Source organism: Rhagoletis pomonella, unplaced genomic scaffold, assembly GCF_013731165.1.
Source record: "Rhagoletis pomonella isolate Grant_MI unplaced genomic scaffold, Rhpom_1.0 Rhpom_scaffold_00006, whole genome shotgun sequence".
Taxonomy (NCBI): Eukaryota; Metazoa; Arthropoda; class Insecta; order Diptera; family Tephritidae; genus Rhagoletis; species Rhagoletis pomonella.
In genome coordinates this window covers 62,208,220-62,226,647 of record NW_023458560.1, presented here as the reverse complement: position 1 = coordinate 62,226,647, position 18,428 = coordinate 62,208,220, and the positions used below count along the sequence as shown (strand labels likewise).

The 18,428-nt window shown below is 36.2% G+C and overlaps 2 protein-coding genes and 1 pseudogene across 2 annotated transcripts; 1 reads left to right on the top strand and 2 right to left on the bottom strand.

Annotated features, from left to right (window-relative positions):
• Positions 1–1,224: 1,224 nt before the first annotated feature.
• LOC118741082 (mucin-17-like) lies at positions 1,225–9,698 on the bottom strand. The gene is made up of 6 exons (XM_036472908.1): positions 9,391–9,698; positions 9,048–9,222; positions 8,633–8,906; positions 6,012–7,682; positions 3,713–5,354; positions 1,225–3,597 (listed from the first exon to the last, which is right to left on the bottom strand). The coding sequence occupies exons 1-6, from the start codon at positions 9,449–9,451 to the stop codon at positions 3,215–3,217; spliced, it is 4,206 nt and encodes a 1,401-aa protein (XP_036328801.1). The 5' UTR covers positions 9,452–9,698; the 3' UTR covers positions 1,225–3,214.
• A 1,174-nt stretch (positions 9,699–10,872) lies between these two features.
• LOC118741079 (uncharacterized protein KIAA2013 homolog) lies at positions 10,873–14,147 on the top strand. Its single transcript, XM_036472905.1, has 7 exons — positions 10,873–11,386; positions 11,457–11,748; positions 11,803–11,979; positions 12,046–12,682; positions 12,764–13,053; positions 13,121–13,245; positions 13,313–14,147. The coding sequence occupies exons 1-7, from the start codon at positions 11,200–11,202 to the stop codon at positions 13,498–13,500; spliced, it is 1,896 nt and encodes a 631-aa protein (XP_036328798.1). The 5' UTR covers positions 10,873–11,199; the 3' UTR covers positions 13,501–14,147.
• A 176-nt stretch (positions 14,148–14,323) lies between these two features.
• On the bottom strand, positions 14,324–15,930 carry LOC118742022 (annotated as a pseudogene).
• Between the last annotated feature and the right edge of the window lie 2,498 nt (positions 15,931–18,428).

Genomic DNA, 18,428 nt, shown 5'->3' with positions numbered 1-18,428 from the left:
AAATTCGGTTTGTATGGGAGGTGCCACGCCCCCTGCACCTAGCGGTATGAAATATACTTTACATCCGATTCTCATACCTACCATATATAACACAAAAAATTTCATAAAGATCGGTCGAGCCGTTTAGGAAGGGTTCGATTTTTATATATACATATATTAGATAAGCACGATGCGAGAAGCATAGAAAAAATTTCGATGAAAAAAAAAATATTTCAATTTCATTTGACTTATGGTTTTGAAATTATAGCTGATAAAATTTTCCACGCCTATGGGATGTGCCACGCCCCCTTTTACAAACCCATTTATATATATTTTACTGTAAGCAGCATAGTTATATCTGCATACCAAATTTCAAGTTCATGTGGCTTATAGTTTCGGATTTATAGCTGATAAAATATTCCACGCCTATTGGATGTGCCACGCCCACTTCTACAAACTCATTTATTTATACCATATTTATTTATATTTATATTATAAGCACCTACCATATATATGACTGTATACCAAATTTCAAGTTCATGTGACTTATGGTTCCGAAGTTATGATTGATAACAAATTTCACGCCTATGGGATGTGCCACGCCCACTTTTACAAAGTCATTTATATATACTCTACTGTAAGCACCTACCATATATATGACTGCATACCAAATTTCAAGTTCATGTGACTTATAGTTTCGAAGTTATGGCTGATTAAAAATTTTCACGCCTATGGGAGGTGCCACGCCCCCTTGTCGAATCCTAATTTTTTACCCTATTATATCAAATATATACAAAATCGAAGGACCTATAATTTTACGCCGCCTCGGAACGGCAAATGAATTTTATGAGAAGCTTTTTACGTGATCTAAGATTAAACCTGCTCTGAAAAAGTGGCCCTAAGTGTCTCAGGATAGTTGAAATTTCTAATCGCAGAATTCTTTAAAAAATTTAAAAAAAAAAACAGTTTTTGTATTTTTCAAAACGGCATTTTTATTCAAATATTTACTGTACTATTTGATAAAAACTACACAATAAATTCAATAAACAAAAAAAAATATAATATGTAGTATTAATAATAGCAAAGTTTTAAAGGTAAACATTACAGACATGTATTATTCAACAATTAATAGATTATGTATGCATGTATGTACGTATGTATATTTTCATTTATTTATTAGTTTTTCCGTCACTACTATGTACCGCTAAAGAAGGTGTTTATTTTTGTATAATTTTACCGTTATTATTTTTGTCCTTTTTTTACATAGTTTTCTGTTTTCTTTTTTTTATTATTATTTAACTGTACATATGAACGTTAGTCTAGTAATTGTGTTACTTTGTGATTTGCGCTTTTTAAATCATAGCTGCTAATTGCTTAGTTTTAAATGAGAACGCAAATAAAGAATAGTATTTTTTTTTAATTTTTTTTGTTGAGTTAGTCAAGAATTTTAAGTTTATGAATTCAGGCATTATCTTAGATTGTTAGAAAAATTCTGTGCTGAAATAGGTATGAAAAATGATTGGATGCATATTGTGTAGAAAGAGCGGTGGGCAGATTCTGTAATCAGTTAGTGCAATTTTCGGATCGCAACTTTTGACATTCATAACAAACGGCGGGGGCAAGTTACGATAGCGATTCGAAAATGTTCGCTAACTGGTTACAGAATCTCTCCACTAGTTTGGTCGTAGCTGGCATGGCTAAATACATACTAGTAATTAAATCAAATTATTTATAAATTTTTTAATTCAAAGTTCAAAAGAGAATTTGCGTTGGTAGTTTCCAAGTGAAAATGACTGTGTTTGTTTAATAGGCTACTAAAATTTTGTAATTTGAACTTGTTACTCTATTATTCTTATTGCTTACTATACTAAGCTAATTAGCAAAAGAAGCAAAACGTTTTAAATGATCTCATTTATTACTAAACACAAAGTCCTGTGCAACTGTTCTACTGTTCACTGCTGCAAGCTTTATTGCATTTATTTATATATACTTTACACGCCGTTGCTCAACCTTAAATACATACGTATACACTAACTCTATTAAACGTTAAATTGTTTGCGAGTCGGTTGTAAAGTAATTTATGCGTTAGAAAAAATATTGGAAGAAATCCCAACTACTAACCTATAATCTCGCTGTGAATTGCGGTGCTTTAAACAATTTTTAATGTATGTATGTACATATGTATGTATGTATGCATGTATGTATGTATATACATGTGTTTGTATATGACATATTTATGTACACAAGTGCGTGCATGCGTAAGTAACTAATTTAACAATTTTTGTTTTGTTAGTATACGAACAAATGATGTATGAATGTATGTATGAATGTGTTTATTTTAAACTTTTCTTTTGAAAATAAGTATATTTATACAAGCTTTCATTAAAAACTATGCAGTGAAAAACTTGGATACATGCAAAATACATTTATGTATATACAACCTGCGCCTGCATTAAACTCAACGTTCATCGAGAAAAATGTGCTGCCGCTGATGTCATTGTTGTTGTTTTTCCTGCCCAAATATTTCACAAATGATTTATGAAGCTCATCTACAACCTAAACATAACACTACTATGTACATCTTAGAAAATAAAACTTAGTTGTTTTATTCCCCCACTGGTACTTATCTCTACTAGTACTATATACGAATTCAATTGTATTAAGGTTTTCGTCGTGGGTGCGCATAAAAAAACATGTGAGTACTTAATTTACACTAGATTACTTACACTACATAATTTTACAAAAGAAATATAATTTATTTAAAACAAATCATTTTAAAAACGTTATTTTCAATCAAACTGTAAATAAGTTATAAACTATAATCCAACCTACTTGAGTTAGTAATAGTATTCTTTAAATATCTTGCTAATGCATTATTTCCCTTTTTTATAGCTTTCACATTAACTAAGTCTGCTGTCCTTTATTAAACAATCTTTATTTACTTTACTTCACCCATAGCTGTAATTCTATGTTGTGGCTATTTACCACTACCGTTTTTCTTTCACAACCACTCCCATACGAGTGCACTAATGCTACATTTATTTTCCAAAATGTGTTTCAAAATTACCTGTTTAAATTTGTTACTTGTTTAACTATTACCCTTTGCCTGCGCCACACACTTTCTCACTACCATTTCTTTCTATTGCTATATGTGTATTTAAAATCAAGAAGTCCGTAAAAAAATATGCGTCAGTACCTAGGCATGCCACTTGCAGTTAATTGTAGCTTAGTTTATCTATTGTATGCCCGACGACGTGTCACTGCCACTGCTAGTAGCGACTGCTGCTGATTTTGACGGAGCAACATTTAACGTAGTCGAGGCACCACTACCGCTAAGCACCTTCGCCGTGTCTTCAGACTCGACTACGATTTCTTCTTCTACGGCAGCATCGTCTGTTGCTGTTACAGTTGCTGTGGCAAGCGTTGTTGTTGCTGTTGGCGCTGTGCCATCATTTTCGTCGAGCAAGATTACTTCACTCTCCTTCACCAGTTGCACCTTTGTGGTAGTTGGGCGCGTGACATCTAAAACGTTAACCCTACTTTTTTCATGTTTATGCGTTGCGTATGTATTATCGTCTTCGATATATTCGACAGCGGTGTTTTCATCAATGTCGGCAACTAAAAATGGAAAAAAATAAAAAAATGTGTGGATTTTCTCAATTGTCTGATCTGGTAACACTAAAATTTTTCATATACATATGTATGTATTTTTTTCCTTTTTACAAATTCTTACCAATTGTCTCGTCAAATCCTGCATCTGTGTCACATTCAGCATTAGCCGAATTATTATTTCTGCTTTCGTTGTTTGCATTTGCTACTTTCATTATTCTCTGCCCCTTTTCACTTTCCTGCTGTGTACTTTTGGTGTACTTTTTCTGTCTGCCAACCACAGTCGCTTCATGGTCGTCTTCATCATCGTCAATCACTTCTATAGGTTCATCATCATCTGTGATTACAGTGGCGGTGGCAGTGGTGTTGTTATATATTTTCTGCATGCGTCCGACTTTTAATTTTACCGTGTCTCTTGGTTTTGTTGTTGTTAACACTTCACTTTCACTTTCAGTGCCACTAAAGATTGTGTATGCTTTTTCGGTCATTTCTTGACCCTCTTCGCCGGCTGTATCCTCGCCTGTTTCTCCTTCGTCTATTTCACCGTCGTCGATTGTGCCTTCGGTCTCAGTACCAGCATCAGTATCACCATCCTCCTGCTCTTCTACAATAACATCCTCGAAACTATCATCGATAATAATGGTTTCACCATCAATCGATTCATTGTCATGCATTTGCTGTTGCTTTTGTGAACTATGCTGTTTGCCAGTAGGGCTACTTGACCGCCGATGATGTTCTGAGCGTTTTGAGGCTGCTTTTGTTGCTGCTGCAACTGCAGTTGCCTGATCCAATTCCATTTCCCAATCGGTAGCACCCAAAATTATTGTGGACGGTTGCTGTTGCTGTGCACTCTCGACGAGCGATGTTGGCAATACCGTAACTGTATCGCCGATATTATTGCCCATTGTGATATTGGTACCATCGCCACTATCAACTATAATTGGCATATTAAGAATATCAACTGGAGTATCTTCGGTAATCATTTGATTGTGTTCCAATTGTATTGCACTGGCATTGCCGGCAGACACCGATGAGGCTACATTCAACTTGTTGGCAGCTTCAATGAAAGTTTTTGTCTTATTTGAAGTACTTGAGCTTAATTGTGCTGGCGACGAACCAATTATTACTACATTTGGTTTCCCTGCATCTGAGTTCTGGGTGGTTGGCTGCACTTTGCTAGCAACAATACCACTACCAACACTCGCACTTTTCGACAACGTTAAGGTGCCTGATGTTGGGCGTCCACCAGCCGATGGCACAAATATCATATTGCCTTTATTGCCACTAAAGGTAAGAGTACTTGTTGTTGCGATTGATTGCGTGTGGGCCGTGTGGAAAGAACCAGTTAAATTGCCAGGCGAATTCAGTGGTGCCGGTATGATTTGCACTTTCTGTATAGCAATACGCTGTGGTTGATTTGTCGCTGACGTGCCTGCACCTGTGTTGCTAGTGCCCACAACTGCGTTGGATAAGAGTTTATGTGAAACAGCGCTTTGTAATTTGCCTTTGGAAGCCGCATCCAAAGTGGCAGGTTGTATGAACACTTTTCCATTTGATGAATGGCATATTTTTACGGGGGTTCGTATGCCAGTCGTTGATATATTCTTTAGTTGATGTTGTAAGAAAGGTGATGTTGTTGTCAATTGTTGCTGCTGTAGACCCGAACTGCTGATGGAAGTAGCACTTGTAGTGGCATTTGCTGGTGCCAACTTGATGTTGCTTATGATTTGGGGACCAGAATTGGAAGTAGTAAAGGTGCCAGAAAGCTGAAAGATTAAAAAGCAAAAACAAAAGAGATTGAAGAAATGAAAAATATATGTATGTAAGTACTTCAGTTGCAAAAAAAAAAACACTTTAGTGGCAAGTTCCTCAATTCTTAAGTAAAACTAAAGCTTTTTAAGCCATTTTTTTTTAATAAACATATTTGTTGTTTCTTATAATTTAGCCCCCAAAAAATAAGAACAAGTCTCGAAAAAATCTCCCAAAGGTCTCGAGTAATAAAATATGAGAAACCACAAAAAATCAAAAAACAACCAAAATATACGAATAATCCTGAGAAAAGTCCGAAAGATTTCGAAAAAATGTCAACGGTCCCTAAAAACCGGAAGAATATTGAATGTCTCGAAAAATAATAAATACATTAAGAGGTTCTATATAAATCTATATAAAACACAAAAAATCTCGACAGAGTTCCCAACAGGAAGGATCCTGTAAAACTCAAGATTCCTATCATATCCAAAAAATAACCTAATTTCTAAAACTCAGCAGACGTGCAAAATTTAACATCAAAAAATATCTCACTAGCCCATTGTTAATAGAAATCTTTTCTAATTAAAAGCATATGGCTGCAAATTTACAGTATCAGAATTGCGTTTTCTGGTCAATTTTTACGATCTGTAATGTAAAGCCATATTAGCACTTACCTTTCCGACGCTGCTAGTGTTCACGCCAATTGTGCCCGCTTTGATAAACTGTGATTTGCGGAAGATCGGAGCACCCGAAGTTAGTGATGAGAACAGTGTACTGCCAGCAGTGCCACTGCTTTGATTGGGTGAGAGCAGTAGTGTTGAGCCCATATTTTTCAACGAAACATTCGGACCACTTCCGCTGCCGGCACTTACAAGCGTGGCGCCATTATTGAGCGTTTCAATTTTCGTAATATTGACGGTATTGCCGCCGACGCTTACGCTGCCACCAGCGTTAGCACCACCACCACCTGCCACCACAGTACCGGCACCACTAAGCACAACTGGCAATATTTTTGTGGTCAACACTTTACCTTGTGCCGGTGTAGGTGTCGATGTTGCTGTTGCTGTTGCAGTACCCTCGTGGGCTATGCTTGCGCTATTTGTGCTTTGAATTTGTATGACTGCCGGAGGCGTATGCGTCGGCACAGCAGGCAAAGTTTGTGAATTAGTCGGATTATTATTGCCTTCAATTATGCTAAACACCTGTCCGGCGGATGTCGTGTTGCCCTCATTGCCATGCGTACCTATACCAGTAGCACTGATAAATGTAGAATTTGTAAACTTTTTTGTGGGAAGCTTGGTGCCGGGTGGTATAATAGTTGTATTGACTGCACGCAATTTCGTTGCAGCGGCTGATATTTGCGGCAATGTCATTATCTGCGGTGCGGATATCGATTGCATTGGTAATGTGGACGCTGTTGATACTACAACCCCGGACGCAACTGATGCTGCTGCTGCTGATGAGGAGCCTATCAAACTTGGTGGTTGTTGTGGTGGCAGACGATCTTCAAGTATAATCTTTTGCACAGGTGTTGAAATAAGTTGCTTCTCTCCTCTGCTATGCACCATTGTTGGAATAGTAATTGCTGCGCTACCACCGCTGCCCACAGGTGGTGATGTGGCAGCAGTCATGTGATGAGCATCAATACGTGTAGCGCTAGCATTCATAGATAATGGTGTGCCGGACGCTGTTGTTGGCGCTATCACGGTTGGTGAAACTGCGCTCGCCGGCCCCGCCGACAATACAGGGGAAGTAATAACATTTGGCAATTGTAATTTTGTCAGATTCTTGGTTATATCCTTCTTCGAAGCAGCAATTTGTGGCTGTGCGTAATTCTGTTCGTTATTCAACTCATCTGCGCCCTCACCTACCACATGTGAAATATTGCGAATGGCTGTTTGCGGCAGCAAATGTTGATGTTGTTGTTGTTGCAGTATTTGCTGTTGTTGTTTTTGTTCTTGCATTTTAGAGTTCGATTTTCGGCCACTTTTAGCTGGTGTCGCCTGACGCTTCCCAGGCGTTACAGGCAATGAAACATTTTGTCCGGCTGCCACGGGGAATTTTTTCGTTGCCAGTTTTTGTTTTGGCATTTGTGGTTGATTCAAACGATGCTGTGGGGATTTGCTGTTATGGTTGTGATATAATTTGCGAATATTGCTTGCGCCGCTGCTGGGTGAAGTTGGCTGAGAACTATTTGCTGTTATGTGATGGAATTGCTTTTGATGCTGCTGTTTACTGGGCGAAGAATCGCTAACGATGCGTTTCTTGTTGCTGCCAGTGTGGCAGTCGGATATGTTACGCTTCAGGTTTTTCTTATTGCCGGATGGAATATCTGGCATTTTGAACTTTTTTTTTAAATAAAAATAATGATACAAATTAATTCAAAGTGTTTGTGCAAGTTTGATTATCATTTGATGAACATGGACAATGGGAATACATACAACCATAGTTGAAAGTAAAACTGCTTAATAACGAATTTTAAAAATTTATATACTATATAGCTAAAGCTCTGAATACTAACCTCAATACAATATAGATACATATATGTTTATAGAATTGTAATAGTTCGTTTGGTTTGTGGAACAGCCACGCATAAAAAAACAACATATCGCACCGTCTTCAAAAGAGTCACAACTCAAAATAATACGTTTGTCAGAAAATGAGAAAAACTATTTCTTGGCACAAGATAATCCTATGGACAAGGGCGACTTTAGCTTTGGTTTTTTTTTTTTAATTATAACAAAAATTTGCTCCAGCGTTTGCTGAAAGGTAAATAAAAGCTCTGTGTACACTTTTAGCGCATAATCTCAAAAATGCCAAATTTTGAGTTGTGACTCTTTTGGAGACGGTGTGCGATATGTACATGTACATAACTCTTAAAACAAACATACATACGACCTCATCTACATACATACATATGTATATCTACATATGCATATACATTTATTTAATAATGTTCTTATGATCGTAACCAAAAATTCAAATTATTAAATTATTATTATGTATGTCAAAAGAAACTATTATGTACTGCAAAAGGTTGTACTGATATTCATTTGCGCGTTAACACACGTGTATACATATATATGTACATATATGCGTAGATATGTATGGTTGCATTCAATAAATATGAATTCATTTTTTGTATAAATCTAGAATTAAAGTTTAAAAGTACTATTCTCTCCTAGATCTATGTACCTATACACATGCAGACTGTACTTTTAATTTACTATCCCCGCAGCATTATATAATTCTAAACATTTATACATACATAAACACAGATATATGAACAACTTACAGGATCATCAGTGACCACATAGACTTCTCGTTTTGTTTCCCAAGCCTCCACACCATCGCGCTCAGCAATTGCATTTGCGGTATTGGCATTTTCAGCAGCAGCAGCAGCTGCCGTATCAGTAGGATAAGGTAGTTTAGCATTTTCAGAAGATGTCTCTGCGGCCACATTATTAGCAATTAAGGCGAGCGCTGTTTGTGGCGCCACACGCGGCAACATCGGATACGAACGACGTCCTTCTCGCGACCATTCCTGCCATGTGTTTGGACCAGAAATTCTGTGCATATGAAAAAGAAAGGAACACAATATACATATTTGCGTATTAACATCATGTAGTCACTTTGCAGAGGCACTATAGTTTACACAAAATTTTCATCTTATTTCGTAACTGTGCGAATCAAATCTCCTTAACACTTACGCTTCTGCAATGGTACACAATTGTTCATCGTTTGCAACACGACGAGCTTCAGCACGATGACGCTCTTGCGAGATGTGAAATATGCCACGCAACTCCTCAAGAAGTTTGGCCTTGTTTTCGCTGAGGCCACCCTGAGCGCGAAACACACTAATCACATGCGAATATGATTCCAGCTCTGCAAATAGTACAATTAACAAAGTTCAATAGTTAGTAAACGTTGCACAATCATAAAACACATAAATCCAAAAAAAAAGGATCATCTTTTGAGCGACGGGTGCTGCACTACGGTCGCTTATAGTTCCTGATGCACCAGTGCTTTTTCGTTGGATTGCCACTTTCTTACCAAGTCTTCTCAACATGCCCCGACACTCGTCTCTAGTCATTTGCAACGCTTGCGGCCACATCCTGCACGAATATTATCCACGCTGCGTTTTTGCAAATTGTTTTTAAACACACACTCGATTTTGGAAAACAATTTTCTCAAAAGTTTTTGCAAATTGGAGCGAAAAATTCACTGATGCTGCTTCTTCATTCGAGATTGGCAGCCATTAATGTTTATTTGTCAAAAAAAAGGCAGTACAGTACAAAAAATGTCAAAATGGAAATGTTTGGAAACGTCGAAATGCATTGTAGGGATGGTGTGGAAAATTAATTTTAAAGAAAAATTTTTACGTCAATACAAAAGTTTTTTCGGCCAAAGCATATTCGAGTTTAAAAAGCAACAGCACATTTGCTACATTTATGGACTCCCGGTACCTAAAAATCTCTAATATCTGCGTTCAGAATTTTAAATCAACTCAGGAAATAAAATTTATTTATTAATTTTTGTTTTCTCAAAAAAAAAAATGATTTTCAAATGTATGTATGTATTCGAAATTGAAATCAGTTTTTTAGTTTGGTTTTTGCTTTAAAAGTTGCTGGTTTTAAGATTTATTTGTTTGCTAAATATTTTTACAAAAATAAAATAAATTAAAAAACAATGATTTTTTCCAAGCTATGTAAATTGTAATTTAACCTACATTTTATTGGCTGAATATGGGCTCAAAATATAAAATTCAACCAGTATAAGCCAGGGATCAAAGTATACATACATACTTTGAAATCAAGATTTTTTTCAAATGAATATAAATTTCTTTAGATTTATTAAAAATTTATGTTCTTTGGTCAAATTTAATAGTTTTTTGTCAGTTTTTACGATTAAAAATATTCCTCATTTTGGATTTTACTTTTCTTCGACTAATTTTAACCGTTATGGTAGAGACTGCGTCTATATGACCGATTTAAATCTTATATTTTATATAAAATTAAATCTGACAATAACGGTTATGACATGATCGAAGGAATAAAAATTGTCCAAAAAAATATTAAGTAACGGCTAAATTTGATCGGAAATATATAAATCCAATTTGAACGTTTGAATTATATGTTTTATTACAAATCGTTGCAGTTCCTGGTAAAAGTAATTAAGAACCTGTTAAATGAAAATGTAAAATATAGGTGAATGCCTTATTTTTTACAAAAATGTCACGTGTGAAGTGAGGGTTAAAGAAAACTTTGACTGATACAAGGCATATTAAGTCTATGTTCAGACACGGAAACTTTTGTTGCGGCAACTCGAAGCTTGTTGGGGAAAGAGCGACGAGGAAAGAGGACGGGTAACGAGTTGCTCGTACTCGGGCAGCACGCTTTGTGCCAAGGCGCATCAATAGAAGGTGGTGTTGATTGAACAGCTGATTGGATATTTTTGTCTCTACACTAATACAAGGGAATGTCATTCAAGACGAAATGGCGTAACTTTAGGATGTCAACAAAACCAACTGGCGACTGGCAGCACCAAAAGAGAAATCGCCGATAACAACAACTCTAGTTTCCGTGTCTGAATGCAGAATAATGTGCCTTGTACTGATAAATATTTGTTGTCAAATTGGTCATCATGTGCAGTTTTTTTGTACAATGCAGTATATAGGCTCGATCACCGGTGGTGCAGTGTAAAACATAAATAAAACAATTGATAAGTGTGATGACCAGTAGCGTAGGAAGCATTTCGTCTGTTTACACAACAAATATACATACCAAGGTGCGAGCGCAACACAATCGATCTTGAGCCCAAAATCTTTCGACTGGTTAAACAATAAAGTGATACAAATGCGATATGTTTCGGACTGACAAATCCAACAAATTCGACTTGGGTGAATTCAAGAGGAAGCTTAAACGTATAGCAGATGGCAGCATCCTGTCCTATCGACGGATATTTCTGCTTCTATTGGGGGTATGCGTATTTTTCTATATTTTGCCACCAATTTTCCGCTATCTGTTTATGAGTGCGCCGGAAGTAAAGGGTGAGTTTTCATGTTTTTCAATATCTATGTATGTTTCGTCTATTATGTGCTAATTTATTGCACTTCCCAGATCCACATGTGCAGTGCATGGATGATCGCTTAACTCCATTTTTTCTGCAAAACTATGAATTCGATGCCAATATACGTCATGTGCCACCGCTGCCTGGAGAACGTAATTTCATACCTTACGTAGGCAATGGCTACATTGGCACGGAAGTGGCACATGACGCCTCCTTGAATATCAAATCCGGTCGTTCTATGCAATTGCCTATGCAATTTCACCCGGTTGTCTCGGTAGCGCAACGCAATGAAGCTGGGCGGGAAGCGACGGTAGTTGAGTACCTGTCTGGAGTTGTGCATAGGTGAGCATTACAGAAGGGCATTCATTAGTAGTAAAATTTTTTCTCTTCAACTAGATTCCAATGTTTTTCAAATTACTTTGTTGCCTATACCTACTACGCACACCGTACACATCCGAGCATCTTAATGCAGGAAATTAAAATAACAAATACTAAAAATACTATAGAGGAAGTGGAACTAATTTTTCCACGTATTTATTTTCAAACACCCACTACACATGCCATCAAATTAGGGTAAGTATAATTTAGCAAGTTACCGCACTAAGCCAGTGCTTGTAATAAATAAGTATCACTTTGCAGTTCATCAACACAATCAACTGTACTTAGAGATTTTGAAGTAACCACTGGCACCATTTTAGTCGATGCTGACGATCCCTCTAGTATTATTGTAGTGAGCGTCGTTAAACCACAAATGAACCGCATTGTGCAGCTGAAGAAGCGTGGCGCTATCACCATAGTATTTCCTATCGCTGTACATTATTCACAGCCTATCACGCGTGACAAATTTTCGGAAACGTCACAAGATGTTGAAAACAAGGCGGTACAGGCTATGACAAAAGTTTTGCAAAAATTACAAAACAAACCAGACACACAAATAAATACGCACACATTTCGCCAAGAGCATGTTAACGTTTGGTCTGATTTATGGGCCACGGGCTTCAGTATTAGCACATCTAAAGCGGAGAATAGTTTGAACGGTGATCGTATTAATGCTTCCATGTACGCAGTGCTATCTCAAACACGCAGCTATGAATATGAAGAGTTTGTTTCGTTGAAATCGCCTAGTAAACAAGAAATAGCCAAGGCATTGACTTATGCCGAAGGCTGTTATGATTCATATTACACGTTACAAGCGGAAAATCTTTGGTTGAGTGCAGAATCTTTGGAAAAACTGAACAATTTGGTATCATCATGGATGGTCACTTTGGAGAAACAGGTAACGGGGGGCGCGTGCCTAACAAAGAAATCACCACATATGAATAAGAGCAAGTAACAAATGTCATACTACTAATTGCAGGGTTGCCACAATCTGATACGTGCTGGCGCTTCAGGTGTAATACAAGCTATGGTTTTGAGCTTTGGCAGTTTTCGTTTCAGCAAGCAACACTTGGAGTGTAATATGCATCCAAAGTTTCTACATCGCGACTTTCACTTTCGTCGCTTGAACTATGGCAATAAAACGCATCTAAATGTCTCCATCACAGTTACCGACGATAATAAAGCGGTAATTAATGTAGCGCTTGATCGTTCAGATCGTAGTTATTATGCCTGCGACGGTGGTTGCTTGGATGAACCAGTTTTGCTTACGTGAGTTCTTTACAATTGGGAAGTAGAAATGTTATTTTCTTAAATAACTAACTTTATATGCTTGCAGTCAAAGTCGCCGCCAATTTCCGGTAAAATTAACCGAACCGCTGACTGCAATTTTATATATTACAGAAGATAAACAACACATGGAGGAGCTCCACAAAGCTATACACGTTAAAGAAGTAGCCGAAGGTATGTACAAATTGCATGCATAACAAAAAGTTAATTTGAAAGTATTCTAACTTTTTTTTGCTAATAGCTCCTGCACATGAGCAACATCTAATTGCGTTACATAGGCATGGTCATCAATTAGGCGGTTTGCCTACACTTTTCTGGGTATCTATTTGTGCAATAATTATAGTATTTCATGCGTTCCTATGTAAATTAATTATTAAGGAATATTGCGAACCTTCGGAAAAGTTAAGATATCGCTATAATAAACCATGACTATGAAAAATGGGTGTGTCCATTGTATGTATATTACAATTATAGTTAGAGTAAAACCCTTTGAACTTAAAATGTATGTATATATCAATTGCTCGTTGTGCTTTTTTCTTAATTTTTTTAATATGCGTATGTAAACGTAAACATACATTATTATATAATTTAGAACATTTTTCATTGTATTCACGAAAAACTTGCAGCTTAATTACTTTTATTTATATAAAACGATATTGCGCTATTAAGATATTTTAGCGAACTAGTTTATACGTGCTCAATGTATGAATAAAACATTTTTAGAAAATTTAGTATTTCTCTTATCGTCATTGCGAAAAGTACTAGCTTATAAATTTAGAGCTTTAAAAGGGAAGTGAAAAAAACTGCTCAAAAGATGTTAATAAATCTCGCTTTTTGAATGAGTGTAGCTGATGGCAAACTAGCGGTTTAATTAACAAACGCACTTAAAAAGATGACTTGCAAAATAATTAAATATATTGAAAATCGGTCCATTGCATTGAAATTACAATAGTACGTAATTTTTCTTGTGAATTTAGCGAGCATGACAATAAAATTAACAATGATATCAATCGACAGTTTTCTATATTTTAATGAAATAAACATGGATTAGCACTACCTAGTATGTTGTAAATTAAATATTTAAATGCAAAAAAAAAAATAATTTAATAATTTTTATTAAATTCCATTATAAAATATGTACTATAAGAAAATTAATAATACATGTTGTAATTCATTGAAATTAATAACTCTATCAAACCCATTTAGCTTCATTTATTTTCTTCAACTTTCTGTAAATACTTGTACGTTGAAATTACTCTTTCATCACAGCGTGTATAGCCTCTGCCACATATGCAATATTCTTTGTAGACAATGCCACTACTGCAATGCGTCCATCCTTCATCATATAAATACTAAATTCCTTAGTTAAACGCGCCACTTGCTCTGGCTTCAATCCCGTAAAGCAAAACATACCAATCTGTTTGGTAATATGCTCCCAAGAGCGTTTGGAACCGAGCGCAATTAATGTCTCCGTTAATTGTTTGCGCATATACATTGTACGATTAGCCATGGTTTTCAAATCTTCCAACCACATGCAATAAAGCTCGTTATCATTTAAAATCTCCTTCGCTATACGCGCGCCATGTATTGGTGGACTAGAGTACATGGGCCGTATAATGGGTTTCACATTGGATGTTACACGCTCTGCCTCTTCCTTTGTAGAGCAAACTATAGTTAACGCGCCCACACGTTCTCCATAGAGGCCCATGTTTTTGGCAAAACTTTGTGCCAAACAAAATTGATGTCCATCGGAGGCAAAAATGCGTATAGCTTCTGCATCTTTATCGATATCACCGCTAGCGAAGCCGAGATATGCCAAATCAAAGAAGGGATATAGATTGCGAGTCTTAATTATTTGTGATATTTCACACCATTGCTCTCTGTTCGGATCCACGCCAGTTGGGTTGTGGGCGCAAGCTTGCAACAGTACGATTGAATTTTCCGGCATTTTCTAAAACATGTACATATGTATGTAAGTTTCATAAATGTGGATTACATATGTATGTACATATATTGGAAAATCAAATTAAAAGTACTCACACGCAAAGAATCAAAAAGGCCTTGCGCATTCAATGCAAAAGTTTCATTGCTATAGTAACTATATGAAGCTACCTTGAGGCCAGAGTGCATGAAAAGTGGTCTATGATTAGGCCATGTGGGCGTAGGCAAATGCACTAAGCGTTCGCACTTCCAGAAGATACCCAAAAATGCGGCACCTATACGCAACGAACCTGTGCCACTGAGGCACTGCGAAAACGTTGGATATTTTTTAAAAACTTACAAATATTGCTAAGCATACATAAAAACACTCATACCTGCGCAGTTGAATTGCGTTTGTCTTGTAATATTTCCGAATCCTTGCCAAGAGCCAACTCAATTGACCTATTATAGAATTCGGCCAATCCAAGGATAGGCGCATACTCCTTATTCATTTTTTTTGGAAAATATGCGTTTTTCAGCCTTATGAAGTGGGGCATAAAACCAAATGCAAAGGGAGAAACAACGTCATAATAAGTAAATACATACATATGTACATATGAACATTCTTATATTGTACTACAAACCTCTTCTACACTAGGCAACACCCAAGGCTGTGCATTGTCATCGCGATAGGCGCCAACGCCTAAATTAACCTTTTTGGGGTTTTTGTCTTTAAGATAGGCCTCAGTGAGACCGAGTATAGCATGTGGTGGTGCCATTTTAACATCTGCGAACCAAGATCTGAAATATATTTCAATTGATTTCAGATACGAACTGCTGGTGAACGCACCTTGCACTCCTTTTGGCTTACTTATAACGTAGAGAGTTGGAAGATGTGGCTTGAAGATGAAAAGTGGTGGTTTTAGTTAATTTTAACATCTTCCTCTGCTTCCCGTTTTTTCCCCTGTAGTTTGCAAATATGTATGTATGTACCATGATAAAAACATAGCAAAGTAGAACCGTTCTCTCAATTTGTCGGCCATGATTTTTTTTTGAAGTTTGCCAACATTTTAAAATCATATAAAAGTGAAAATAAAAAATTGAAATTGTTCGAAATTGTTGTTGCTTGAGATTGAAAATGAAAATGTGTGTGTGAGTTTGTGAGTAAATTTAAAAATTAAATTGTTTGAAAACGTCAAGAATTTTAAAAGTGACTCTCAGCGGTTCTACCTTACTATATTTTTATCATGGTATGTACTTATATTGAGTTTTTTTATTTGAAGTTTGTTTTAAAAAAAAAAAAATCCAAACCTAAACCCAGTATAATTCTAACTGATATCAAGTTTTTGTTTTATTGTTATTTATCTTTTTTTACTCAAATACGACTTTGTTCGATATTCTTAGTTCACCTAAGAATTCCATAAGGAAAAATAGTGTCACAAAACTTATTATAAACGTTTAATGTCCGAACGTAGGCCAATAATAGATAAATTTTAGGAAAATGCAATGATAATGTAACTAAAATTTTACAAGAACATTACAATTCACTTGCCAGATTCCAGAGTATAGGCAGGATGGCCAGTAGTTTACTGCAAACTAACTTCGAGTATTTTCCATAAAAATTGGCAGGCATGCATTACCTAAATGGCGTTCGAGGCTTTAAGTGGTTAAATATTCCAGGAAAAATTGTTGCATTTTGCTCAATACGTTCTTTAGCAAATCAAAATTTCCGTCGAAAAACGGGTGATAAAACTTATCTAGCTTCATTATTAGTAGTAGTTTTTATAGTATTTTCACGAAATGTGTTAGCCCTGATTTTCACCTTTTATCCGACATGCATTCAAAAATAATCGAGTTATATTTGGCAAAAATATTGCCAAAAAGGTCGATGAAACTATACTTTTTCACTGAAAATTTTGTACTGAAATAGTTTTTATTTTATTTTTTTGTTTGTTCCCATGTCTCGTCACCTGAGACAAGTCCATTTTTTTGAAATTGTTTCGAATTACCTGCCATTCTGCATCAAAAACTAAATTTTGAAAAAATGGACCTTTAGGTAACGATATGTATGTGTCTTTTAAATGATTTCCATTTGTAACAAGTAGCGATAATTTGCCCCCACTTCTGGTATTTGTGTTACTCTCTATGGGCTATTAAGCTTCCAAACAAAAAAAAAAAATTAATAGAAAAGGAAAATTAAAAAAAAATATATGTATATATATTTTATTTATGCCCCAAGCTGTGGAGTGACGCTAACGCCTTCGCGGAAGATATAAGAATCAGATATCGCGCGGCTATCCACTGTCGAAAAGTGGAAAGAAAAATGTTACACATATTTTTTATTAACATGCAAAATAATGACGTTAGAATAAAAAGTCGTAAACAAGAAATGTAGTCGGAGAACCGCATGCTAAGGTTAAGTGAAAGGTCTTTAGAGTAAATTGCGCTACCAATCTTATTGTCGAGCTTTGACCCGTCCGTAAGGATGGCGGTAGACCTTGGATCTAAGTTCGAGTGGTTTACCAGTCCCTTCTGCCTTGAATTATGGTAGAACTTCTATTTCTATGATTCTATTCTATGAAAGGATTCTTAAAAAGTCTATGAAGTGATTCTTAAAGGGTCGTGAACTTGTCCCGAAATGATCTCGAACAAGTTTTGAAACGGTCCGGCAATGGCCCCTTACTTGTCCCAAAATGATCCCGAACTAGTCCCGAAATATTCCTGTTATACTCTTGAACTAGTCCCGAAATGTTCCTGAAATAGTCCCGAAATGGTCCTAAACTAGGCCCGAAATAGTCCTGCCCTACTCCCAAATGGTCCTGAAATAGTCGTAATGATCCTGAACAAGCCCCAAAATGGTTCTAAAATAGTCCTGAGATAGTCCCGAAATAACTCTGAACTAGTTCCAAACTAGTCCCGCAATATTCCTAAAATAGTGCCGAATTAGTCCCGAAATGGGCCTTACCAGATCCCAAAATTACTCGAACTAGTCCTGAAATAGCCCTTAACTAGTAGCGCACACAGAAGAAGCAATTACATAAGAAGCAGTTACAAATTTTCTGCTAGGTTAACGCAAATTCTACGCATACCGAGAGCTAAGGTGTTTACACATCAAAAAACCTTACCATAACCTTAAGTTTCCCATCCTATTAAAATAACGTAGACTGTATTTTGGTTTATGGATCTTTAAAGTTATTTTAATTTTATTGAAATTTAAATGCCTCTATTTTCGTTTATATTTCATTGATTGTTTTGGGCGAATCGTAATGCATAGGTACTCAGTGTTACATGTGTGTTTTCTAAGTTACAAAGATTTTCACTTTTTACTTATTAAAATTCTAAGAAATGTTCTATTTTACCGGCAACCTGGCCGATTGCTTAGATGTGCATTAAAATTAGTTCTATTAATTTTTTATAATTTTCTCTATTTTTTTTTT

Coding starts and splice junctions, on each gene's coding strand:
- LOC118741082 (XM_036472908.1), bottom strand. CDS start 9,451: ATGTGGCCGCAAGCGTTGCAAATGACTAGAGACGAGTGTCGGGGCATG. Junction 9,223..9,390: donor GGGCATGTTGAGAAGACTTG/GTAAGAAAGTGG, acceptor TACTATTTGCAG/AGCTGGAATCATATTCGCAT. Junction 8,907..9,047: donor TTGTGTACCATTGCAGAAGC/GTAAGTGTTAAG, acceptor TCATATGCACAG/AATTTCTGGTCCAAACACAT.
- LOC118741079 (XM_036472905.1), top strand. CDS start 11,200: ATGTTTCGGACTGACAAATCCAACAAATTCGACTTGGGTGAATTCAAG. Junction 11,749..11,802: donor CTGTCTGGAGTTGTGCATAG/GTGAGCATTACA, acceptor CTCTTCAACTAG/ATTCCAATGTTTTTCAAATT. Junction 11,980..12,045: donor ACACATGCCATCAAATTAGG/GTAAGTATAATT, acceptor ATCACTTTGCAG/TTCATCAACACAATCAACTG.